Raw genomic sequence first — 20,773 nt, 5'->3', positions numbered from 1 at the left:
CCCCTCTGCTCCCAGCCCTTCCCCACACCAGCTGGAGGCCAGCCACAGGGCCAGCCACCAGACGCCTGCCTTCAGCGTACCGGTGGAGAGGCCTTCTGAGGAGCTAGAAATTTCCAAAAACGCTTTCCAACCTCAACACCCAGTGTTTTCCTGCAGTGTTTGCAAACACGGCCCAGCAGGCATGCTGCGCTCCCCACCCCTCCCTTCCACCCCAGTCCTCCTGGGATTGAAGTCCTGCTTCTCTGCTTTCCATGCGCTGCCAGCTCTGGGGCTGCTGGGAATGAAAAAGCCAAGGGAACTCATCACGGGGCGGGGTGGGCGTGGGTGTTCTCCCCTGAGGCTGCCCCTGCCCTAGGCCCTGCAGGGAAGCTTGGGTATACTAGGGAAATCTCCCAGGCCATCAGGGCTGTGGTCTCCGGAGGCCACAGCCCCAGAGTTCCAGTGGTTGGCAGAGACCCACTAAGCCTCGGCTGTCACCCTACCGTTAGCTCGGAAACATACACACACACACCATCTTTGCACACCACTCCTCAGACACCATCTCCTCCCTCCCCATTTCACAGATGGGGAAACTGAGGTACAGAGAGGTGCGGGTATGACTCGCCCAGCCTCTCACAGTGAGATGCATGGCAGGACTCAGGTGGGCACCCAGGTTTTATAAAGCCCATCACTGAGCTCACCCACTGCCCCTCACCCTGATCCCCAGCCAGCCTGCAGGCAGGGTTAGCTCTTGCCTCTTGGTTGGTGGACTCTGCTCTTCCTTCTTCCTCAGACTCAGCTGTAGAAGGATGAAGCAGAGGGAGCCCCGACAGGGATGGCCCCTCCCCCACCTGGCCCCTCCCCCTGCCCAATCCCAAAACGAGCCCTGGCTTTCCAAAGCTGAGGGTGGCCAAATCACTGCCCCACCAGGGGTCTTCCAGAACGCCTCTTGCTCCCAAGCAGGACGACTCGAACCCAGCTCAGGAGCAGGTGGCAGAGCTTAGACCTAGTGCCACTCGACGGCCAGGTCTTGCTATCTGTGACCACTCTGCTCTGGGGCCTCAAACCCGGGAGTCGGGAGCAAGGGAAGGACTGGAGTGAGGCTCTTAGGGCAGAAAACGTAAGGAGGCATTTAGTCTCAGGATGCACAACGCTGAGAGCAAGACCTTCTCCAATTGTGCACCCCAGGTGCCTCACTTGCCTTACCTCTTCCCGGCCCTGGTCTGGAGGTGCATTTTCCTAACATTACTGCAGTAACAGCAATTACTCAGCAGGTACTAATGATGCCTTGGGCTTAACACTGGGCTCCTGGCTTTCATGATCATTATTCCTCATAACCAATGCTCACAAGGCAAGCATTACCCCATTTTACAGGTGAGGAAACTGAGGGCCCGAGAGATTAAATAACCTGGCCAACGTCACACAGCCTGTAGATAAGGACAGCTGCTATCTGAATGCCACTCTTTACATCCCCTCATGCTCTGTCTCTCCCCCCTGGCCATAATCTTCATTCAGTTCCTCTTACTCCTTCCTAATCAACTGCCCTCCCGTTGGGAACAAGCTTTCTGCGGCTTAAAGACTAATTGTCTCAGGTCCTCAGGAGGAAAAGGTTTCTTCAATGCACTTCCAGAGGAAGAGGAGGAAACGGGCTGCAATAGGAGAGACTGGGACCAGACATCAGAGAGAACTTCCTGAATGTGAGGGGCTGTGAACCACAGTGTGGATAAGGGAAGCTGCACATCCTTTCCTCAAGTTTTGGGAGGTTTTTTTTTCCAAAAAAAGACATGCATGCCCTCTCCATGCGTTTACCCACCCCCAGCAGTGTGGGCCTGAGGGGGGGCCGGTCTGCAGAGGCCGAGGTGGCTGGGATGACTGCCTGGAGGTTCACGCAGCAGGACATTTCGGCGGCCTGCAGGGAGGGTGAGCTGGGAAAAAAATGTATCTGTGGGCTGCTGTTTTGGAGGAAGGAAAAGGCAGAGGGCCATAGCGGGTGGGGGGAGGTGCCCAAGCCCTGGACTGGGGGGAGGGGGGCGCAGAATGCGGACTCAGCCTCCAGAGGAACATTCCGTCCAGAAATTCCTCACACCCTCCCTCCTTCCACCCCTCCAGCTCTCTCCACTCTTGCCCCCTGGGAGGCCTGGAATCCGGGCAGTTTTTCAGGACAAAAAGACCCCATGACATCACATCTACTGCCACTGGACAGACAGACTGTGAGGTCAGGGCCGGTGCTGCCGGCCTGTCAAGAGGGGAAGGGAGCTGGCAAAGGAGGTGAGGGGGAGGGGGGCTGCGGGCTGGGATGTCCTCAGCCCCAGCACCCAGAGCACGATATTCTAGGCTCACTCGTTCTCAAAATAGAACCCGAAGCAGATGAAGAGAGGGAACTGAAAGCCAAAGGGAAGGGCAGGGAAGCACCATTAACAGGGCACTTAGAGGGGGCGTGGCTGGGAGGGCACATGGCAGACCCCACAGCCAGTCGGGGGACCAGCACCTTGGTAACAGCAAAAACACACAGCAGAGGCAGCAGGGAAGCACTCTGAACGTGGAAAAACTGAGTTTCCGGGGAGGTTGGTGAGCTCCACGTGGGCGCAGGTCAGCCCCTTGCCCCATGTTATTTCCCAGCGTCCCCAGAAGGGAGAGCTTCAACACGGAGCGCAAGGGGCTCGAGAGAGGGCTCCGGCAGCCCAGGTCCCGTGGGCGTTTGGGGGAAGTCGCTCCAGGGGCCGCATCCTCTCCCAGGCAGGCCAAGGCCACCAGAGTAAAAGAACAGGCTGGATGTGATTAAACGGAACATGACGCCTGGTTCTCCCTGCACCCCCAGGGAGGGGACTGGGGGCCCACTCCTGTCCTCAGGGTCCCCCACAATTCACCCTGAGGGACCCAGCACCCGACTCCAGGTTGCTGAGGCTAGGCAACTGCGGACTCCCTCCCCGCCCCACCCTGTCCTGCTGGAATATTTCTCACACCCTCCTGCCAGGCTCCCCTCCCCGAGGATGCTGTTCTCCCCCCTCTCTGCCGGGGCACTCAGAGTCTGTGCCTCCCCAGGCCCTTCCTCCACGCCCCTCTGACCGCCCTTGCACAAATCCTCCACCCCATGCTGAGCACCTGCACCGGTCTCGTGTCTGGTCTACCCAGCCCTCCTCCTGGCAGCCGCCTCTCCAGCGAGCCACACCCACCGCTGGCAGCAGACTCCCACTCTCAAAGCCTGCTTTGGGCCACTTCCCCACTCAAGGACCCACAATGGCCCTTAGTGTTTGGCTCGTCAAGTTCAAGTTCCCCAACCTGGCTTCTGGATTCCTCCCTTATCTGGCCGCCTCTTCCTCAGGTAGACTCCACTGCCTTCCCCCCTCCCCTACCTGCAGACTCTGCTCCCATCTCATCACTCCCCACCACCATGCCACACTACTCCCGCCTCCATTCCCACACTCAGGCCCTTCCCACAGGCACCCCAGCCAGGCCCACCAAGGTGATACAAGATTGCCTGGCCCCTCATACCCCCAGCGAGGGCACTGGATTTGCTGTGGCCCCCATCAGGCTTGGTCATTTGCACCAAGGCCCTACCCCTTCTCTGTTCCAGCCCTGCCACCTTCTGGAAGGCCCTCTCTCCTTCCCTCCTCTCTTCCATTGGCTCAAATCTTAACCTGGACTTGGAACAGCAGGCAGACTTCCTCAACCAGCGCAGCACAGACGGACTGCAGCCCACCCTGGGCCCCAAAGCCGCCTCCAGTCAGAACCCCCGAGGAGGGCACTAATTCATTTCCACCGTAGGGTTCTCTCTCTCTCTCCCACACTGAGCAGGGTCCCTGGAGGGCAGGGCCCTTCACCCAACTGGGGCCTCTCCCAGTGGGGGTCAAAGGGGAGGTGGTAAGCACATTCATAGATGCCTTGACCTTCGGGGACCATGTCCCTTCTCAGCCCAGCTTAAGGGCGGGACCTCAGTGGACCCTGAGGACTTCTACCTAAGCTTCCCCCAGGGAGGGAAACTCCCAACTGCACCCTAATAGGCATCAGTGAGTATGTGTTCCAGTGACAGCAACTCCCTTAGACAGCCCCAATGGGCCTTTTTAGGTGTTAGAAAGCTCTTCTTTACATCCAAGTCTCCCCCTCTTTATGAGACCCTCCACCTACGAGGTTCTACTTCGGAGAGCAACAGAAAGGAAGACAGCTTGTCCTTCAAGACGCTCTCTCTCCCATTCTGCACCGGCCCGTGTTCTCCCTCTCCAGACTAAGCAGTCTAGGTGGTGCACAAACTGGATTTCCAACCTCCCTCATCGCTCTTGGAATCAAGACTCTCTCGGGCTCATTTCTCCTGGCATTGTTCCATTTTCCAGAATCTCCCAAAGATGCCCACCCATGGCCACCTCAGTGCCCTCGGATGAAATGCATCAGGGCTGGGAGTTTGAATGAACTAAAGCAACTTTTGGCCACTCTCCCTGATGGAGAGCCAGATGGCAGCGCCAGGCTGCGGGGCTCCACGTGCTTCTCTGCTGCCTTCTCTTCTTCCATGAGGCAGCGTGATGCCTCCTCGCCCCAGGGGCACCTTGAGAAAGTCATTTGAAAATCTCAGGACCACCACCTCACAACCATTAGGATGGCTACTATAAAAAAAAGGAAAAAAGAAAAGAAAAAGAAGAGGAGAGGAGAGAAGACAAGACAAGAGAAAAGAAGAGCGTTTTCGCAAAGATGTGGAGAAATTAGAACCTCTGTGAGCTACTGGTGGGAATATAAGATGGTACAGCCGCTGTGGGAAACAGTATGTTCCTCCAAAAAAATCAAAAACAGAATTACTATATAATCCAGCAGTTCGACTTTTGAGTATATACGCAAAGTAACTGAAAGCAGGGACTCGAAGAGATATTTACACACCCATGTTCACAGCAGCATCATTCACAGTAACTAAAACACGGAAATAACCCAGGTGTCCACTGACAGATGAATGAATCCGTAAAATGTGGTATATACACACATTGGAATATTATTCAGCCTTAAAAAGGAAGGACATTCTGACACATGCTACAACGTGGGTGAACCTTGAGGACTTTATGCTAGGTGTAATAAGACAGTCACAAAAGGACAAATATCGTATGAATCCACTTACATGAGGTACTTGAGTAGTCAGATTCACAGAGACAGAAAGTAGAATGGTGGTTAGCAGGGACTGGGGAGTTATTATTTAATGGGTGCAGAGTTTTTTGTTTTACAAGATGAAAAGCCTTCTGGAGGTGGATGGTGGTGGTCGTTGTGCAATGAAATGGATGTATTTAATCCACTGACTGTGTACTCAAAAATGGTTAAGATGGTAATTTTTATGTTATGTGTATTTTACCATAATTTTTGAAATGAATTAGAGCAAAAAAAAAAATCCCAGGGCCTCAGTCTCCTCTGCTGGGAAAGAGCAGGATTTGACTAGATGGCCTCCAGTCCTCTCACTCCTATGGCTCTGTGCCTACTGCATCTCCACCTGCCTTCCAGAAGCCCTGGCACTCAGCAGAAAGGAACCTTGCAGCCCCAGCATGAGAACAGTCCTGGCACAAGGCAGGCGTTCAGGAGATGTTTCTTGGTAGGATGGATGGCAGATAGATGGATGGATAGACCTGCCCCTAAATCCCAGGCCCGCTGGCAAATGGAGAAGCTAGCTCATGGCTGGCACTGTTTAGAAGAAGAAATCCAGGAGGAGCCCACTTGGCAATATCGGTTATTTACATCAGCAGCAAGTACTGAGGGTCTCGGGGAGAAAGCAGGCCCAGGAATCCAAAACCCCAGCCTTGATCCCAGCCCTTGCCACCGCCGCATGGCTGTGAATCAGTCCCCTGGCCTTTCTGAGCCCCACTCTGCTCCTCTCCCCAGGAAGGGCTCACACCTGTCCAGACCTCCACACAAGTCACTGTGGGCTCGGGTTGGCCCGGTGTCAGGGTAAGGGTTCTGAAAACTGCAGCTGCTGTGCAAGCCAGTCACGCTTGTCATTATTATGGTTATGAGTGTGGACCATGCTGAAATCCCGGCGCCCCCTTCACATAGCTCTGTGGCCTTAGGCCTCATCTGTGTTCCTCATCTGAGACATTGGGATAATCACAGCACCTCCCTCACTGCATTACTGTGAAGGATAAATGAGTTTATTTTTGTACAGCTTTCACAGCAAAGGTCTGCAAAGAAAGTTCCACACAAGGGTTAACTTTTCGCTATTGCTCTGATTATTATTATAGATGAAACCAACCTGGCGTTCCCATCCCCCATCCACCTCCCCCACCGCAGACTCTCCACCCCACCTGCGACTCAATGGGTTTCGTTCCACAGGACATTTCAAGCATCTGCCACGGGGCTGGCCTGCGGACGAGAAGCAGTGCCCACACGGCTCTCCCCCCACCCCCAGGTCTCCTGGGTGCCAGGCCGTGCGTGCAGAAGGGCTCCTATCTGGCCCACCGGGGTGGCCCCTCCACTTGGCCATCACCCTTGGGAAATTCCGTTTGACTCTTATTTTTCAGAAGTTGAGAAAAGCTGCTTCAGCACTTTCCAAGGATCAGGAGTGTCCACGGCAAACACACCCTCACTCCTCTCCATCTCGCCCCCGCCGGTGGACCCCACAGCAGGGAGGTGACCCTAGGAGCCTTCTACCCAAGGCCTTGGGCAACATCTGTTAAGTAAGACGAAAACATGGGTTGAAGATTAAGCCACTCTGCCCTGGCTGGCAGGGCACAGAGGCTGGCAAAAATCCTAGGCCCAGGGATGAGTGGTCCCAATCCCAGGGGGGTAGGACTGAAGTAAGATGGGTGAGAAGGCCAGAGGGAGAGCTGGGGGCATGGAGAAAACTTGACAAACACACAGACACACAGTGTGAAGCAAGAGGGAAGGGGCGGGGAGGCCAGAGACCAGCCCTACAGAGGCTGAAGGCAGGCAGCAAAGGGAAAAGGAAGGAAAAATAAAACCCGCCCTTTCCTGCCCCTTGTGAACCTGCTCAAAGCACTCGCCTGCCTGCCTGCCTGCCTGCCTGCCTGCCGTGAGGAAACAGGTGCTGAGTGCTCTCTGGGGGAAGCCAAACTTTCTCCCGGCTTCCCCTGGGCCACTTTCCCTCCCCGGGGACAGCAGCAGAGTTTCTAGCTGGAGGCTGGCCCCCCTAATAGGCCCCCACGGCCCACCAGTAAGGGATAGAGGACAGCTGTCCTATTTATTGAGCACCTAATCTGTGCCGGGCATCTGGCTGAATGCCTTTCTTCCAGCCACTCCATAAACATGCATTGAGCACCTACTATGTGCCAGACAGTGGGGATACAGCAATGAACACAAAGGACAGAAGTCCCTTGTCATCATGGAGTTCACATGCTAAACATGGGGGGAGTCTTTTAAACAAGATAAGCAAGTAAGATGGTGACACATGCTGAGGGGCAAAGAAAGCAGGGAAGGGAGAGAGGGTTGCTGGGGGAAGGGAAATCTGACACTTGGGTAAAGACCTCAAGGAGGGAAAGAGCCTGGCAAGTATCTGCAGGAAAAGCTTTGCAAGTGCAAAGGCCCTGAGGCAGCATCTTCCTGGTATGTTCAAGGACCAGCAAGAAGGCCAGGTAGTTACAGCAGAGTGAGTGAACGAGGGAGTTTCTGAAGATGAGGTCAGAGAGGAAATCTGTCTATTGTGCAGGGTTGTGTAGACCCATGGAAGAACCTGGGCCTTTACTCCAAGTGGTGGGCAGCCACTTGGAGGATTCTGAATACAGATTAATTCAGTGCGTTAATTTGTTCCTTACATTTTCCTCACAGCCTTATAAGGTAGGTACTATTACTAACTCCCAACCCGCAGAGGGGAAACTGAGGTCCAGAGAGGTTAAGCAATGTGTCCACAGCCACAGACTCGGGGCCTGGGGAGCCGGGATCCAGAGGGAGGTAGTGGAACTCCCTCGCTCTTTGACCACTGCTGGGAGGGGTCAGGTCCTGACTCAGGTGGGGAAACCTCTGGTGTCACAAGCATTCCACCACCAGATGGCTGATTCAACCTCCGCGAAGATCAGAGCCCCCCTGCCCAGATGGGGCACGTCACAGGGATGGGAAGCTTCCACAGCCTGGCTCAGGCAGGAGTCCCTTCTGGTATCTGACTGCAATCCCTCCAGCCAGAATGCCAACCTATTCCCTCCTGTTCCAACCCCTGACCCTTCCTCGCCTAAACAAAGTTCACAAGACTCTCGGGGTCAGGCGTCTGGCTTATGCCTGGAGAGCCCTAAACCCCAGAGACCCCCAGACATACTAGACCAGCCAAGGACGTTCTGTTCTCAGCAGTGAAGTGGAAGTTGGGTTGAAATGATGAGATGTACGCTCGCCACCCCACCCCTCCCCACCCGCCCCCGACGGTGTCCCTCCACAGTCCCAGAGGGATTTCTCCCTGGCAGTTCCAAACCAGGCCTGCACTCTGGCCTCATCCCCACAGCACCCCACTCCCACACCCTGCTGTTGTCAGATGACCTTCAACTGAGCTCTGCACGGATAATACTCCACATCTGGAGCGGCACAGCCAGGCAGTGCCGAGGCCCAGAAGGGTTTGAGCCCAGTGAGATTAGGAAAGAGGAGCCGATGCAAGGAAGGCAAAGAGCTAAGCAGAGCCTGGGCTGGGAGGGCAGAGAGCAGGGACACTGTTCTGGGTCCAAAGACAGCTAAGAGTCACAAGCACTTTTGCATACTTTTTTTTTTGCATACTTTATTTCATTCCATCGATGACCCTGAACGGTGGCGGGGGCGGGGGTGGGGGGCGGGCGGTGGGGATCTGTGTCAGCACAGAGAAAGCCTTTGGAGCATCCAGTGCAACCCCTCTCTTTGACGGAGAGGGAAACTGAGGTTCAGAAAGAGGGCAGGGACTGGCCCATTGTCATACGGCAAACAGGTGTTGGAGGAGAAAAGGCCAGGAGACCTGAGCGAGATTCCAGTATCCAAGCTGGATACCGCACGGGTGTGCAGATGCCTCCAACTGCCTGGGTCCTGCGGCACCCGTGCCGCCTCCCCCCCGGACTCCCACCCACATCAGTGTCACCACAGGCACCTCCACACCAGCCAGTCGGATGGTGGTGCCCACAGGGGCCCTCTGTGACGCACCCCACACGCAAACGCACACACAGGCACCTGCACACAGGCAGGCGCTTCCCTCTCCAGGCTCCAGGGCCCCGCCTGCCTCCTGCGCTGGGCTGGGGAGCAAGAGAGACCTCTGAAGGGAAGGAAGGCAGGGAGAGGGCAGGGAGGGACAAATTCCAAATCAGCCCAGCTGGGATCGGTCTGGAGCAGGCCTCTCTCCACAGCCCACAACTCACAGAAGTCCTGCCCCATCCATGCTTTTCCGGAAACCTGATTGGGGGAGAGAGGGAAGAGCGGGGGACGCGGAGAGAAGGCAGAAAAGCAGAGTCAGCGAAGGAGACTGGAGGTGGAACAGGCCACCTGAACGTGAGCAACTGCCCAGGTGTCTGGACTCTTGTGGGTCACGCCATCCTTCCCCCTGCCTCCAGCCAAACGGTACCTGACCAGGGACCGGGCGGGTGGAAGGAGATGCCATTCCCTGGTTCTGTAAGCCCCAGGACAACAGGCACCTGGCCAGGCCTAGAAACAGGCGAGATGTCCTTTTATGGGTTTTTCCAAGGACTTAAGTCTCAAGATTGAAATAGGAGGCCCCGCATCTCATGAACTCATGAAAGGACCTCATGACTCACTTCCTCCCAGTTCAGCTTCGGCCTCGGGACATGGCCCCTTCCTCATCACTACCTAATGGCCCAGCACCCATGGGGGCTACTAGCATGCTTGGGTCTCAAGCAAGCTGCAGCGGGAGCTGAGGAAAGAGGGGAGGCGGGGCTGGCAGGACAGGGAATGGACCGTCACTCACCACCAGTTCATGGCTGGATGGAGGAACGCAGGGAGCAGCCACCTGTGGGAGGAACAGAGAAAGGGCAAGGTTAGCATCTTCATCCCCACAGAAAACCAGGGCCTCCTGAGACCATCCCGCTCCCCGCCGCCCCGTGCTGGACACCCCTTCCTTCAGTTCACGAACACCGACACTCTCCAGCGGGAGGACCGTGGAGCAACACGGAAAGCTGCTTAGGCAATAACGCTCAGCGGGTGGGGGAGCGGCAGAAGGCAAAAGTGAAATGCAAGTCCCATTTTTTAAACTCCATAAAAAAATACGCGGAAAAACTGGAGGTCAAAGCACCAGGGTTAAGGTAATAAGAATAATTTTTTTTTCTTTGCTCTATGTTGTAAATTTCCTACACTATGGTACGATTTGTTTTAATTTTTTCAAAAACCGTGTTTAAGACCTCCAGAAAAGGAAGAGTCACCTCCTCCATTCTCCCAAATGCCAAGGTACCTGACCCAAAGGTCACAGCTGCAGACAACTGGCAAAGTTTCCCAGACCGTGCAGGGAAACAGGCTGGGGAAGGGCCTGTCGACTCTTCCGAAGGCGGCCGCATCGCTAATAGATGTGGAAGGCCTTGCAGAGCGCAAGCACCCTCGGCGGGTGAGCTATGACTGTCATGTCCTCGGCTTCTTCTCTAATGGGGGAGGGGGGTGGCCATGTGGCCTCAAGACAGAGGGAGAGGGCAGGGAGGGGGCTGGTCTGCTCGCTACCCTGAGATAACACTCCCTCCCCAGGGGCCGGGCAGCCAAACCACTACCCTGACAATTAGCAGGGGCCTTTATCAGAGACTCAATGTGTTCCTTTCTTCTAGCTGGGACACGTTTTTCTTGGAGCTCATACCTCAACCTTGGCTCCAATTCCTGACCCAAACACCAGGCAGGGGGCCCACAGAGGGGACGGCGGGGGAAGCGCTCCCCGCCGCCACCCCCCACTCCGGGCATGAGGATGTCTGGACATAAGCCGTGGATCGCCAAAGAGTGGGGGGCTGCCTCCTCAAACAGTAGGCAACCTGGGCCCCCGCCCCAGCCGACAGCCCGGGCTCTATGAACATGGCTGTTCACAGAGGCCTCACCCTCAGCTGGGCCCTTCCTTCACCTGACCCTGTTCTAGCATCTGACCAGCCCCAGAGATCACCCGGCTTGACATACCCGCCTAGAAGGGAACCATACCTGTGGGACAGTGTGCCCCGGGCTCTGGAAGGGGTGGAGAGGCTGGGAGTTAGCATCCCTGGGTTCTTGACCCGGCCACACCGCAGGCTCCCTGCCCACCTCATTCTCCAGCAAAGAAGCCTGAGCTGAACCTCAGTACCTGTCACCCTGCACTCAGCATTACTCTAGGACTTGGGAGAATCACATATGAAGCCAAAAAAAAAAAAAAAAAAAGGAAGGAACAAAATCTAACCTACATAATGCATACTGAATGTGCACAGGTATTATTATCAATGCCTTACCCACGTTAACTCATGCAATCCTTTCAACAACCCAATGAGGTAGGTACTATTATACCTCCGTTTGAGGTGCAGGGGGCACAGAGAAGTTAAACAACTTGTCCAAGGTCACACAGCTGATCAGTGGCCAAGGGGGGGGGTGGAGGATGCCAGAAGAACAGGCCAGAAGGGCAGGAAAGTCCGGAGGTGGCTGCAGCCTTCAGGGCACCCTGCCCACCCGACAAGGTCTCAGCCACGGGGACACTGCTATCCCCTAGGCACCTTGAGGGCAGGAGTCCCGCATCCAGCAGTGGCCTCCTGCCTGTCTCCTCCTGCCCCCAGCCCCAAATCCCACTCTGAGGCTTGTGGGTTTCAACCTCATAGGGCCAGGCTCCCAGTGTCTCCTGTCCCTGCTCCTCCTATCACCCATGGGCCCTCAAGCCGGGGTGGGAGCGGGTCAATCCACAGAGCAGCGCGCCCTGATCTGCTCCTTTCCTTGGAGCGAGAGCTGGGATGAGGCTGGGAACCTAAACGTGGGATCAGCTGCAAGAGGAGGGCATGCTGCCGGCGACCGCCACGGCCTCCCAGCCACGGGCCAGCCACGGGCCAGCGGCGTCCACCGCCACCGTCTCCACCTGCAATCCACGAGAGTGGGTGTCTAGTCTCCATTCGGGACTGGGACTTGGGGAAGTGAGAGAGGGCGTTACGGACACATTTTGAGGCAAGGGCAGGATGGACAGGTGTCCTCTGAGACAAGAGGGAGAGCTGCTACCCCAGCACCACCCCAAGGCGTGGAAAAAAATGGGACCTGAGCCCAGGTCCCTTCCCTGTCCCCGCCGAGGACTGAGATCTGAGGGGCAGCTGAGGACCCCCAGTCCGAGGGCCTGATGCCTGGGTGCCCCTCGTGGCCTGCTGCCCCCCAGTGGCCTCCTCCACCCACCACCCACAGCTGTGCATTCCAGGACAGCTGGCCAGCCAGCCCACTAACTTTGTTGTGTGTTTCAGTGTTTCTTGTCTCTTTTTTTTTTTTTTTTTTAAGCAGAGAAATGTTTCCTTAAAAGGCTCTCTCCTTCCCTCCGGCACCCTGGCCCCTGGCCACCCTCTCAGGAGCCTGGAATGTGCCAGGCAGAGCCAGGGCCCCCTGCCACTCTGGCCCGTGCCCTGTGGCCAGCAGTGACCGCTCCCACTGGCCCTGGGGACCCCAGCTAGGAAGCCTCCCTCTGCAGAGGGGGCAGACGCTGGGATGCCAACCATTTGCCTCCCCAGGGCTGGCAGCGTAGGATTTCAGGGCTCAGGCCCAGGAAGTCGGCCTCAGGTAAGCCTCCTCCCCGGGTCTCCCTCCACTACGCATCAGCACCCAGGTCAGCCTTTCCATTCTGAAAACTATAACAGCAATAAAAGTAGCAGCAACATCAAATACTTCCATCGCACTTGCTACAGGGCAGGCCCTGTGCTTTGTACTTGGCGCAAATTAACTCACTCGATTCTCACAACCACCCTGAGCATCTGTTTTATGGATGAGGGGACCAAGGCACAGAGGTTAATCAACTGTCCAGCAGAGAAGGCAGGATGCAAACCCAGCAGTCTGGCTCCAGACAGAGATATGCTCCTGCCCTCTCTGCTGTGTCAACTCTCCTGTAAACACGAATTTCCACAGAGCCATACACAACGAGAGTGGTAACAGGAAGCTTATGGGATGTGCCTATGTGTCTGTTACTGTCCTAAGCCCTTTCCCTGGACTCATTTGATCCTAATAGAAAGTGTATGGGTTGGGACTTCCCTGGTGGTCCAGTGGTTAAGACTCCACACTCCCAATGCAGGGGGCCCGGGTTCGATCCCTGGTCAGGGAACTAGATCCCACATGCCGCAACTAAAAGATCCCGCGTGCGGCAACGAAGGTCCCGTGTGCTGCAGCTAAGACCCGGCACAGCCAAATAAATAAATATATATTTTTTAAATGTATGGGTTATACATTTGGGTTATTATCTCCATTTCACAGAGGAAGAAACAAAGGCACAGAAAGGGTAACAACTTGCCCAAGGTCACTGCAGCAGAACAGTGCGGCTCCGCAATTAGAGAGCCGGGGATGCCGGGATGTGAGTGTTAGCAGGCCCGATCGAGGCCAATGCCTGGCATTTAGCAACCCCCCACTACTAATATTTTCTGAATTTCAAAGGTCCCCAGGCACAGTGCCAACAACAGGGCACAGCCTTGGAGACTCCCCCAGGACAGGAGGGTCTAAAGCACCAGTCAGCAGGCAGCCCAAGCAAAGAGCTCTCTGCACAGCCTGGTCCCTGTCCTTCTCCCCACCATCATTCTGTGCCCATCCCCCTCGTCCAGGACCCAAAGCCACATGCAAGGGGTAGGTTCCTCTCAGTCCTTGGGACACACCTGGCTCTGTTCTTCCCCAGGGGCTCTGTTTATACTGTTCCCTCTGCCTGGATGTTCTTAGCCCAGCTCTCTGCATAGCTGGGTCCTTCCTCTCCTTCTGGCTTTAACTTAAATGCCACCACCCCAGAGAGAGGCCCTCTCTGACTCCCTTAAGTTACACACACACACACACACACACACACACACACACACACACACACACACACACACACACACACACACACACACACACACAGGGAGAGAGAGAGAGAGAGATTACACAGAGATATTCTCTCTCCTGAACTCCTATGTCTTCCTTCACAGACCTAATTACAATTTGTAATAATAGATGTGTTTATTTTCTTGTCTATAATCTGTTTCCCCCTCTAGAAATCAAATGCCATGAGGGCAGGGAGCATGTCTTGTTCATCACGCTGCTCCCAGCACACAGTAGGTACACACAAAAGATTTGTGGAAAGATGAAAGAAACTCAAGTTCTGAGGAAAGGAAGCACCTGTCACCACCAGTGGTAAAATCACTGCCATTAGTTAAGCACCTGCTATGAGAGGGGAGTTAATCCTACCATATGCCTATGTCTCTGAGACCCTCCAACACTGCAGAGTCAGTAATATTGCTCCCATTTTACAGGTGAAGAAATGGAGGCTCGAAGAGGTCATAACACTTATCCAGGGTCAATCAGCTGGCAAGGGGAGAGCTGTAGGTGAAAACCCAACCCGCCTCCCACTGCCCCCATCACCTCACTACCTGACGAGTGGCAGGGCCTGGTCCCCAACTGGGTGACACTCCCATCCTCCAGTCTCAGGATTGGTTACATGAAATCCCAGCCCTCCAGAGAGGCTTCCCACACCCACATCCACCTGGCCCCCAGGACTGGAGGACAGCCTTGGTCTCAGCCTAAACTAGAACCACTTGAGCCTCTGAATCGAGCATTTCATATAATCCTGAGCAGAAAAGGGTTTTTCCCCCTATGTCTTGCTAGTCCCTTTTTTTTAATGCACATAAAAATAAAATGCACATAACATAAAATTTACCATTTTAACCATTTCTAAGTGTAACTCAGTGGCACTGTATAACAATACTGTATAATCATCTCCACTATCCATTTCCAGAACATTTTAATTATCCCAAACAGAAACCCGACACCCATTAAACAATAATTCCCCTATCTCCCTAATAACCTCTAATCGACTTTCTGTCTCTATGAATATGCCTATTCTAGGTATCTCATACAAAAGGAATCATACAATATTTGCCTTTTTGTCTCTGGCTTTTTTCGCTAAATGTTATGAGCTGAATTGTATACTCCAAAATTCTTGTGTTGACGTCCTAACCCCCAATACCTCAGAATACGACTGAATACAACACTTGGGTTGTTTCCAGAGAAGTTCTTGCTGACACCTGCTACACGTCACTGTCCCAACAACTGCAGGCACCCACCTCGAATGACACCAGAAGACACATGGAAAGGAAGGAAACTGGGGTTTTCAGAGCACCCACTCTTGGCCTATAAAGAGGTAACTAAGTTAAAATGAGGCCATTAAGGTGGGCCCTAATCCAATATGACTGGTGTCCTTACAAAAAGAGATCAGGACCCACAGAGAGTCACTAGGGGTACACGCACAAAGGGAGGACCCTGTGAGGACACAAGGAGGAGGTGGCCGTCTACAAGCCAAGGAGAGAGACCTCAGAGGAAACCAAACCTGCCAGCACCTTGATCTTGGACCTCCAGCCTCCAGAATTGTGAGAAAATTAATTTCTGTTGTTTAAAGCACTGAGTGTGTGGTATTTTGTTATGGTAGACCCAGCAAACTAACACGCTTGGCATAATGTTTTCAAGACTCATTCATGTTGTAGCATGTATCAGAGTTGCATTGCATTTTGAGGCTGAATACTATTCCATCATATGAATATACCACATTGTGTTTATCCATCCATCTGTGGATGGACACTTGGGCTGTTTCCAGAGAAGTCCTTGCTGACACCTGCTACACGTCCCTGTCCCAACAACTCCAGGCACCCACCTCGAATGACACCAGAAGATACGTGGAAAGGAAGGAAACTGGGGTTTGCAGAGCACCCACTCTTGGCCACTGAGCTGGCTGCTTTATATACGTTATTTTATTTAATCTTGTTGACAAGTTTTTGAGGTAAATAGGCTCAGAGAATTTAAGCAACTTGCCCAAAGCCAAACAGCTAGAAGTAGTAGTATTGGCAGAAGTATAAACGGTAGTTGCCAAAGTTTTCTGCACACTCACTGTGTGCCTGGCACGGTTCTAAGCCCTTGTGCACATTATCCCTTCACCCTTCACGACCCCCTTGAGGTAGGTTATTAGCATCCTCATCTTACAGGATCTCAGGCAGCCCTTCAACAATCCTGTGAGATCCAAGATGACACATCTATCAAGTGACAGTGCCAGGACTGATACCCGAGTCAGCCTGACTCCAATACCTGCTCTTCCCAGCACGCCACACTGTCCCCATGGCCGGGTGAGGCCCCCACTTGTGAGAGCACAGAGAGAGCTCGGGGGGCCCAGGCAGGCTCCACGGAGGAGGGCGTACCCGAGCCAGTCCTCCAGGATGCCTTGCTTCTGTTTGTCTACTGTGTGTCTCACCGACTCCCCCCGCAAGCCCCATGAGGGCAGGAAGCACATGGGTCATTTGCATCGAGAAGCTCTGCGGCTCTGCTCAGAACCTGGAGCTCACTAGGTCCATGGATAAGGTTTTGAAGGTGGAGATGGGAAAAGGGCTTTTCAGGTGGAAATAACCACACAAACAAGGCATGGAGGTGGGAAGGCTTTCCATGTCAAAAGAATCCCCTTTGGCTGGGACACAGAGTGGGGGAAGGGAAGAGACAGCACCGAGGGGCACGTGTTAGGAGATGAGGGAGGCAGACTGGCCAAAAAGTCTCTTTCCAGGCTGGACGATGGGCAACTCTGAATGCCCAGCAGAGGAGTTAAGACTTTTAGCTGCCAGCACTGGGGAGCCACTGAAGGTGCCTGAGTAGGAGAGGGACCAGGGGGAGGTGAAGGACGGGGAGCTTAAGGCAAGCAGGAGATGTACAGTAACACTAATAGTAATGGGGGAAGGAGTAAGGGGGGAAGAGCCCCAAAGCCTAGAGACAAGGGGCCATCAGGCACCCTGAAACCTGCAGGTCCTCATCCCCACCTCATTTGAACCGACGCTCCCTCCAACCTCTACTTCTCTCCCCCACCCAAAACATGGGAGGGCACCACTCCCCTTCCTGCCCTTCACAGAGCCAGGGATCCTGCCCTCAGCTCTGTCTGCTGCTCGCCCTCTGGGACCCACTTGAGGAACCTGTAACCAGGACGGCAGCCATTCTCTGAGCCCTGGCCACTCAGGAGACACCAGAGGGGTCAAGAATGATGGAGACAATGATCCCAGGGGGATCCAGCCCGCATGCCCCATGACTGAGGACACAGACGACTCCCCGTCTGTGGACAGCCCAGCACCTCAGAGGTCACATTATGAGTCCAGTGGGCTCTATCAAGAAAGACCCAGTCGGCCCCTGCCAGTGAGGCAAGGGCAGGCTGGGAGGCCCAGCCTAGTGGACCAGGGCGTGGCTTGGAAGCCGGGGTGAGCAGTGCACCCCTCCAGGACCTGAGGGTGCTCACGGTCAGGCAGCTACGAAATGCCCTGGCCATGGGGGTGGGGGGCGGGGACTGGGCCAGTACAAGGCCCGGGGTGAAAGGGGCAGAGTCACAGCATGGCTTGAAGACACTGGCCTCCCAGACTGAGCCTCAAGCCCTGGGCAGGGGGGTCCCGGGGAGGAAGGGGCCACTGCCCTGGCTCTATCTCCCCCCCAGGCCTGCGCCCTCCCCTCCAGGCCACCCATCCTCACCAGAGCTTGGTCCCGACCTGCTCGGCTGTTTCCTTCCCTTATATAGAGTTCTGCTCGGGACCGGGAAAGGAACTGCGTCAAGTTCCTGGAGGCAAGAAGGGGCCTGTTCCCAGGGACACCTAGAGCTGAGGGGCGGGGAGCCATGCCCCAGCCCAGAGTCCCCTCTGGGGCCAGGGAGCCAGCCAGGGGCAAGGAGGGGGCCTGGCCCTTTCCCCAAAGCCAGCAGTCTCTGACTCAGAACCCAAGCAGACAAGACACAGGGATGACCCAGACAGCCGACGCTGGTCACTGCCCCCAGAGCCCCAGTCCCACCCCCTCCCCCAAATCCTCCTCTGCCAGGCTCCTCTTGGACCACTGACCCAATCAACCCGCCCCCACAGCTCCAGCAGCTCTCCGGTAGCCCAACCCTCCGTCTTATCTCGGGAGCCTTTCCTCAGGCCCCACTCACTGGCCGCCCCAGCTTCTGCCAGCCTCCAGGCCCTGTAACACACTCAAGATGAGGCTCTCCAGAGAGAGAAGTTTCTAGCCACACCCACACACAGCAGCCCTGACCTGCACAGCCCAACGCCATCCAAGGGGAAGGCCGGGTGTGCCTGACCCTCTTGAGCCCACTGGACTGTGATATTTCAGAGCAGATATTTCCCAAGAAGGTTCCGGCAGCAGCAAAGCAGGTGGGGCAGGCCTAGCAGCAGGCCCTGCCCTCTGCAGCCGGTCCCCTTCAGAGCTTACCCGAAGGATGGCATAAGATAGCACCCAGATCACCGGATGCCTAGCTGGTGGCAGAACATCTTTTCGGAAGATCTGCCCGCCCTGGAACCCAAGCTGGGGCCCCAAGGGCCCAGCTCAGGGGCCACACTGGCCCACACCCAAAGTCAGTGACCCTGGGAGGGCTGAGGTTCCACGCCAGGCCAGACTTCTCATGAGCAGAAAATTAGAGAAGATGAGTCCAGCAAACAGGTACCAAGTGCCTCCTAGGTGCCAGGCCCTGGGAGCACAAGAGGGGAGCCAGGGGTCGGCAGTGACAAGCGTGGGGCATGCGGGGCCACAGGCACAGCTGGGCCCAGGGCTTGACACTGGTCAGCATCCTGCACTCACAGCCCTGTCCCCACTCTGCCTCCTCCTGGGCTCCCTCGTGGCTACTGACAACCACCCAACTTCCGGGCCACCCAAGGTTGTTCAGCCCGAACCTGAGGGTTGGCTGCACTCCTCCTACACCGCCCCCCAACCAAGCCTGGTCAACTCCTCCCCCCAAATATCTCTCCAAGCCACCCCCTCACCCCCTCACCTCATCTCTTTCATCGTGGAGATTCTTACAACGGCCTCCTGGCACAGGCCTCCCTGCCCTCAGTCCAGTCCTCTAAGCCACTCTCCGCTTGGCAGCCAGAGAACTATTTCTACAAGGCATCGCTGTTAATGCCACTCCTCTGCCTGAAGTCCTTCCATGGCTCCCGGCTCCATGGGATAAAGTCCAGATGCCCTAATATGGTCCTCACGGCCCTTCGAGACCTGGCTGTGTCTCTCTTTCCAGTCCCATTCCTCACCTCTCTGCCTCGAAGCCCGTGCTCCAGCCAGAGAACGCCACTGTCAAGTCTGTTTGGTTTTTTTCCATATGGTACACTGTGAGGGAGGGGTTACCAGCCCATTTTACAGATGGGGAAACGAGGTGCTGAGAGGTAATGTGCTTAGCCTGAGGTCATACAACCAGTAGGTAATGGAACCAGAGTTCCAACCTGGCAGCACCCCAAGCCTCAGCTCCGCCCAGGACCATAGCACCTTGCCCAGTCGGGGGTCAAAGGTAGAGATTCATGGGGGGCATAGCCTCTGAGGTGGGTGGGCCGGGGAGATGTCTGGGCCAGGGGTGGGGGGGGGGGGTGGCAGAAGGAGAGACCAAAGTGAAAAGAGGCTCTGAGCTAGGGTCAGGAGCAGAGGAGTAAGGTTACCAAGAGCAGTACAAGGGGATATAAGAAGACTGAGGAGAAATCAGCCACCACTGAGGGACTCAGCCTGGAGGACTCAGAGGAAGCAGGGCCTCTGTTATATAAGTGGAGGCACTGAACAGGGTGTTGGAAATGCAGACTTCAAGGTTACCTTCTAAGATCTAAAGAGCAGGGAAAACCCCAGCCCTTCCTCCCTGCCTGGAGAAGGGCCATTTGTTCTAAAGCAGGTGGGTTGGATGACACGGCCTCCAGCAGAGAAAACATCGCTTCTAGGAAGCTCCTAGAAGAATCTGGTGAAGGAAAGGGCTGCGGTCTGTAGTCAAGGTTCTAGTGGAACTGGGGACAGAGGGGAGGTGATGGGCACAGAAGCAAGACCAAGCATTCCTTCAACAGCAGTGACTGAGGGCCCTTTGGTGCCACTTTCCCAGCTATGGAGACAGAGAGGAATAAGAATGGCCTGGTCCAGGAGGGGAACCTGTGGCCCAGTGGAGGAGACAGGCATGTAAACAGAGAATTATAAAGAGCTCAGTAACTGCTATAACGGAGGTATGAAGAGGGCTATGACTTCACTGGGATTCAAGTCCATCTGTTTTTCCAGAAATTACACCCAGAGGGAGACTGCTCCATCCTCTCACTCCCCATGAGGGTTTCTGACCTTAGATGAAAACTTTAAGGGAAAAAAGCCTTTGACCCTAAGCTGTGCTAAAACAGTAAGGCAGGAAGGAAGCATGGGAAACAAATTGAAGAGCAAGGGCGAAACCCAAGAAGCCGGAGGGTTCTGGGACTGCCAAGGAGCACACCAGGGGCCCTGGTGGAGGAGGCTGGGGCAGGGGGGTGGAGGAGAAGACGGGCTGAGCGAGGTCCCAGACTGAGAATTCCAGGGCTAGGGGCCACCCTCAAACCCACACAGACATCAGAGGTTCCTCTTGCTTTCTTAAACCTGGCCACAGTCAGCTCTCAGGGCAGGGCAATGGCCTGCAGCTCTCTCTCCCTTCCACATCTGCAAGAGGCCTTGCAAACCACAGGTGTTCACGGCTCTGTTTCCTAATCTCAAAGATACCATTGATTGTCTGGGGCACCATCAACTGGACAAGAACTTTTGAGGAGGAAATGCTACCCGAAATGTATTGTACACTTCAACCGTAAGATGCATCCCAAGTTCAGAAATATTAAAATGGGGGGGGGAGGGCGGGAAGAAGACACCTTGGATTTGAAGAAATTCCCTAAAGTTTTTTTGGTTCTTCAGCTCCCTATGCTGCCTGCATCACTGCCCTATGCCGATGCTATCAGGAAGGCCTTCCTGATGCCTACCT

At 55.1% G+C, this 20,773-nt stretch overlaps 1 protein-coding gene across 6 annotated transcripts in view; it reads right to left on the bottom strand.

The window, feature by feature from the left end:
• The window catches only part of TNS1 (tensin 1), a 204,983-nt gene that overhangs the window by 105,072 nt on the left and 79,138 nt on the right, over positions 1-20,773 (bottom strand). For all 6 annotated transcript variants that reach the window (XM_027121786.1, XM_027121791.1, XM_027121783.1 and 3 more), the window contains one exon: positions 9,818-9,859. In XM_027121786.1, the coding sequence (XP_026977587.1) occupies positions 9,818-9,859 (42 nt within the window). The remainder of the gene's footprint in view (positions 1-9,817; positions 9,860-20,773) is intronic.

Source organism: Aethalodelphis obliquidens, unplaced genomic scaffold (genome assembly GCF_003676395.1).
Source record: "Aethalodelphis obliquidens isolate GAN/ISIS:26980383/991018 unplaced genomic scaffold, ASM367639v1 scaffold2, whole genome shotgun sequence".
In the NCBI taxonomy this organism is placed as follows: Eukaryota; Metazoa; Chordata; class Mammalia; order Artiodactyla; family Delphinidae; genus Aethalodelphis; species Aethalodelphis obliquidens.
This window is presented reverse-complemented; position numbering and strand designations above follow the sequence as displayed.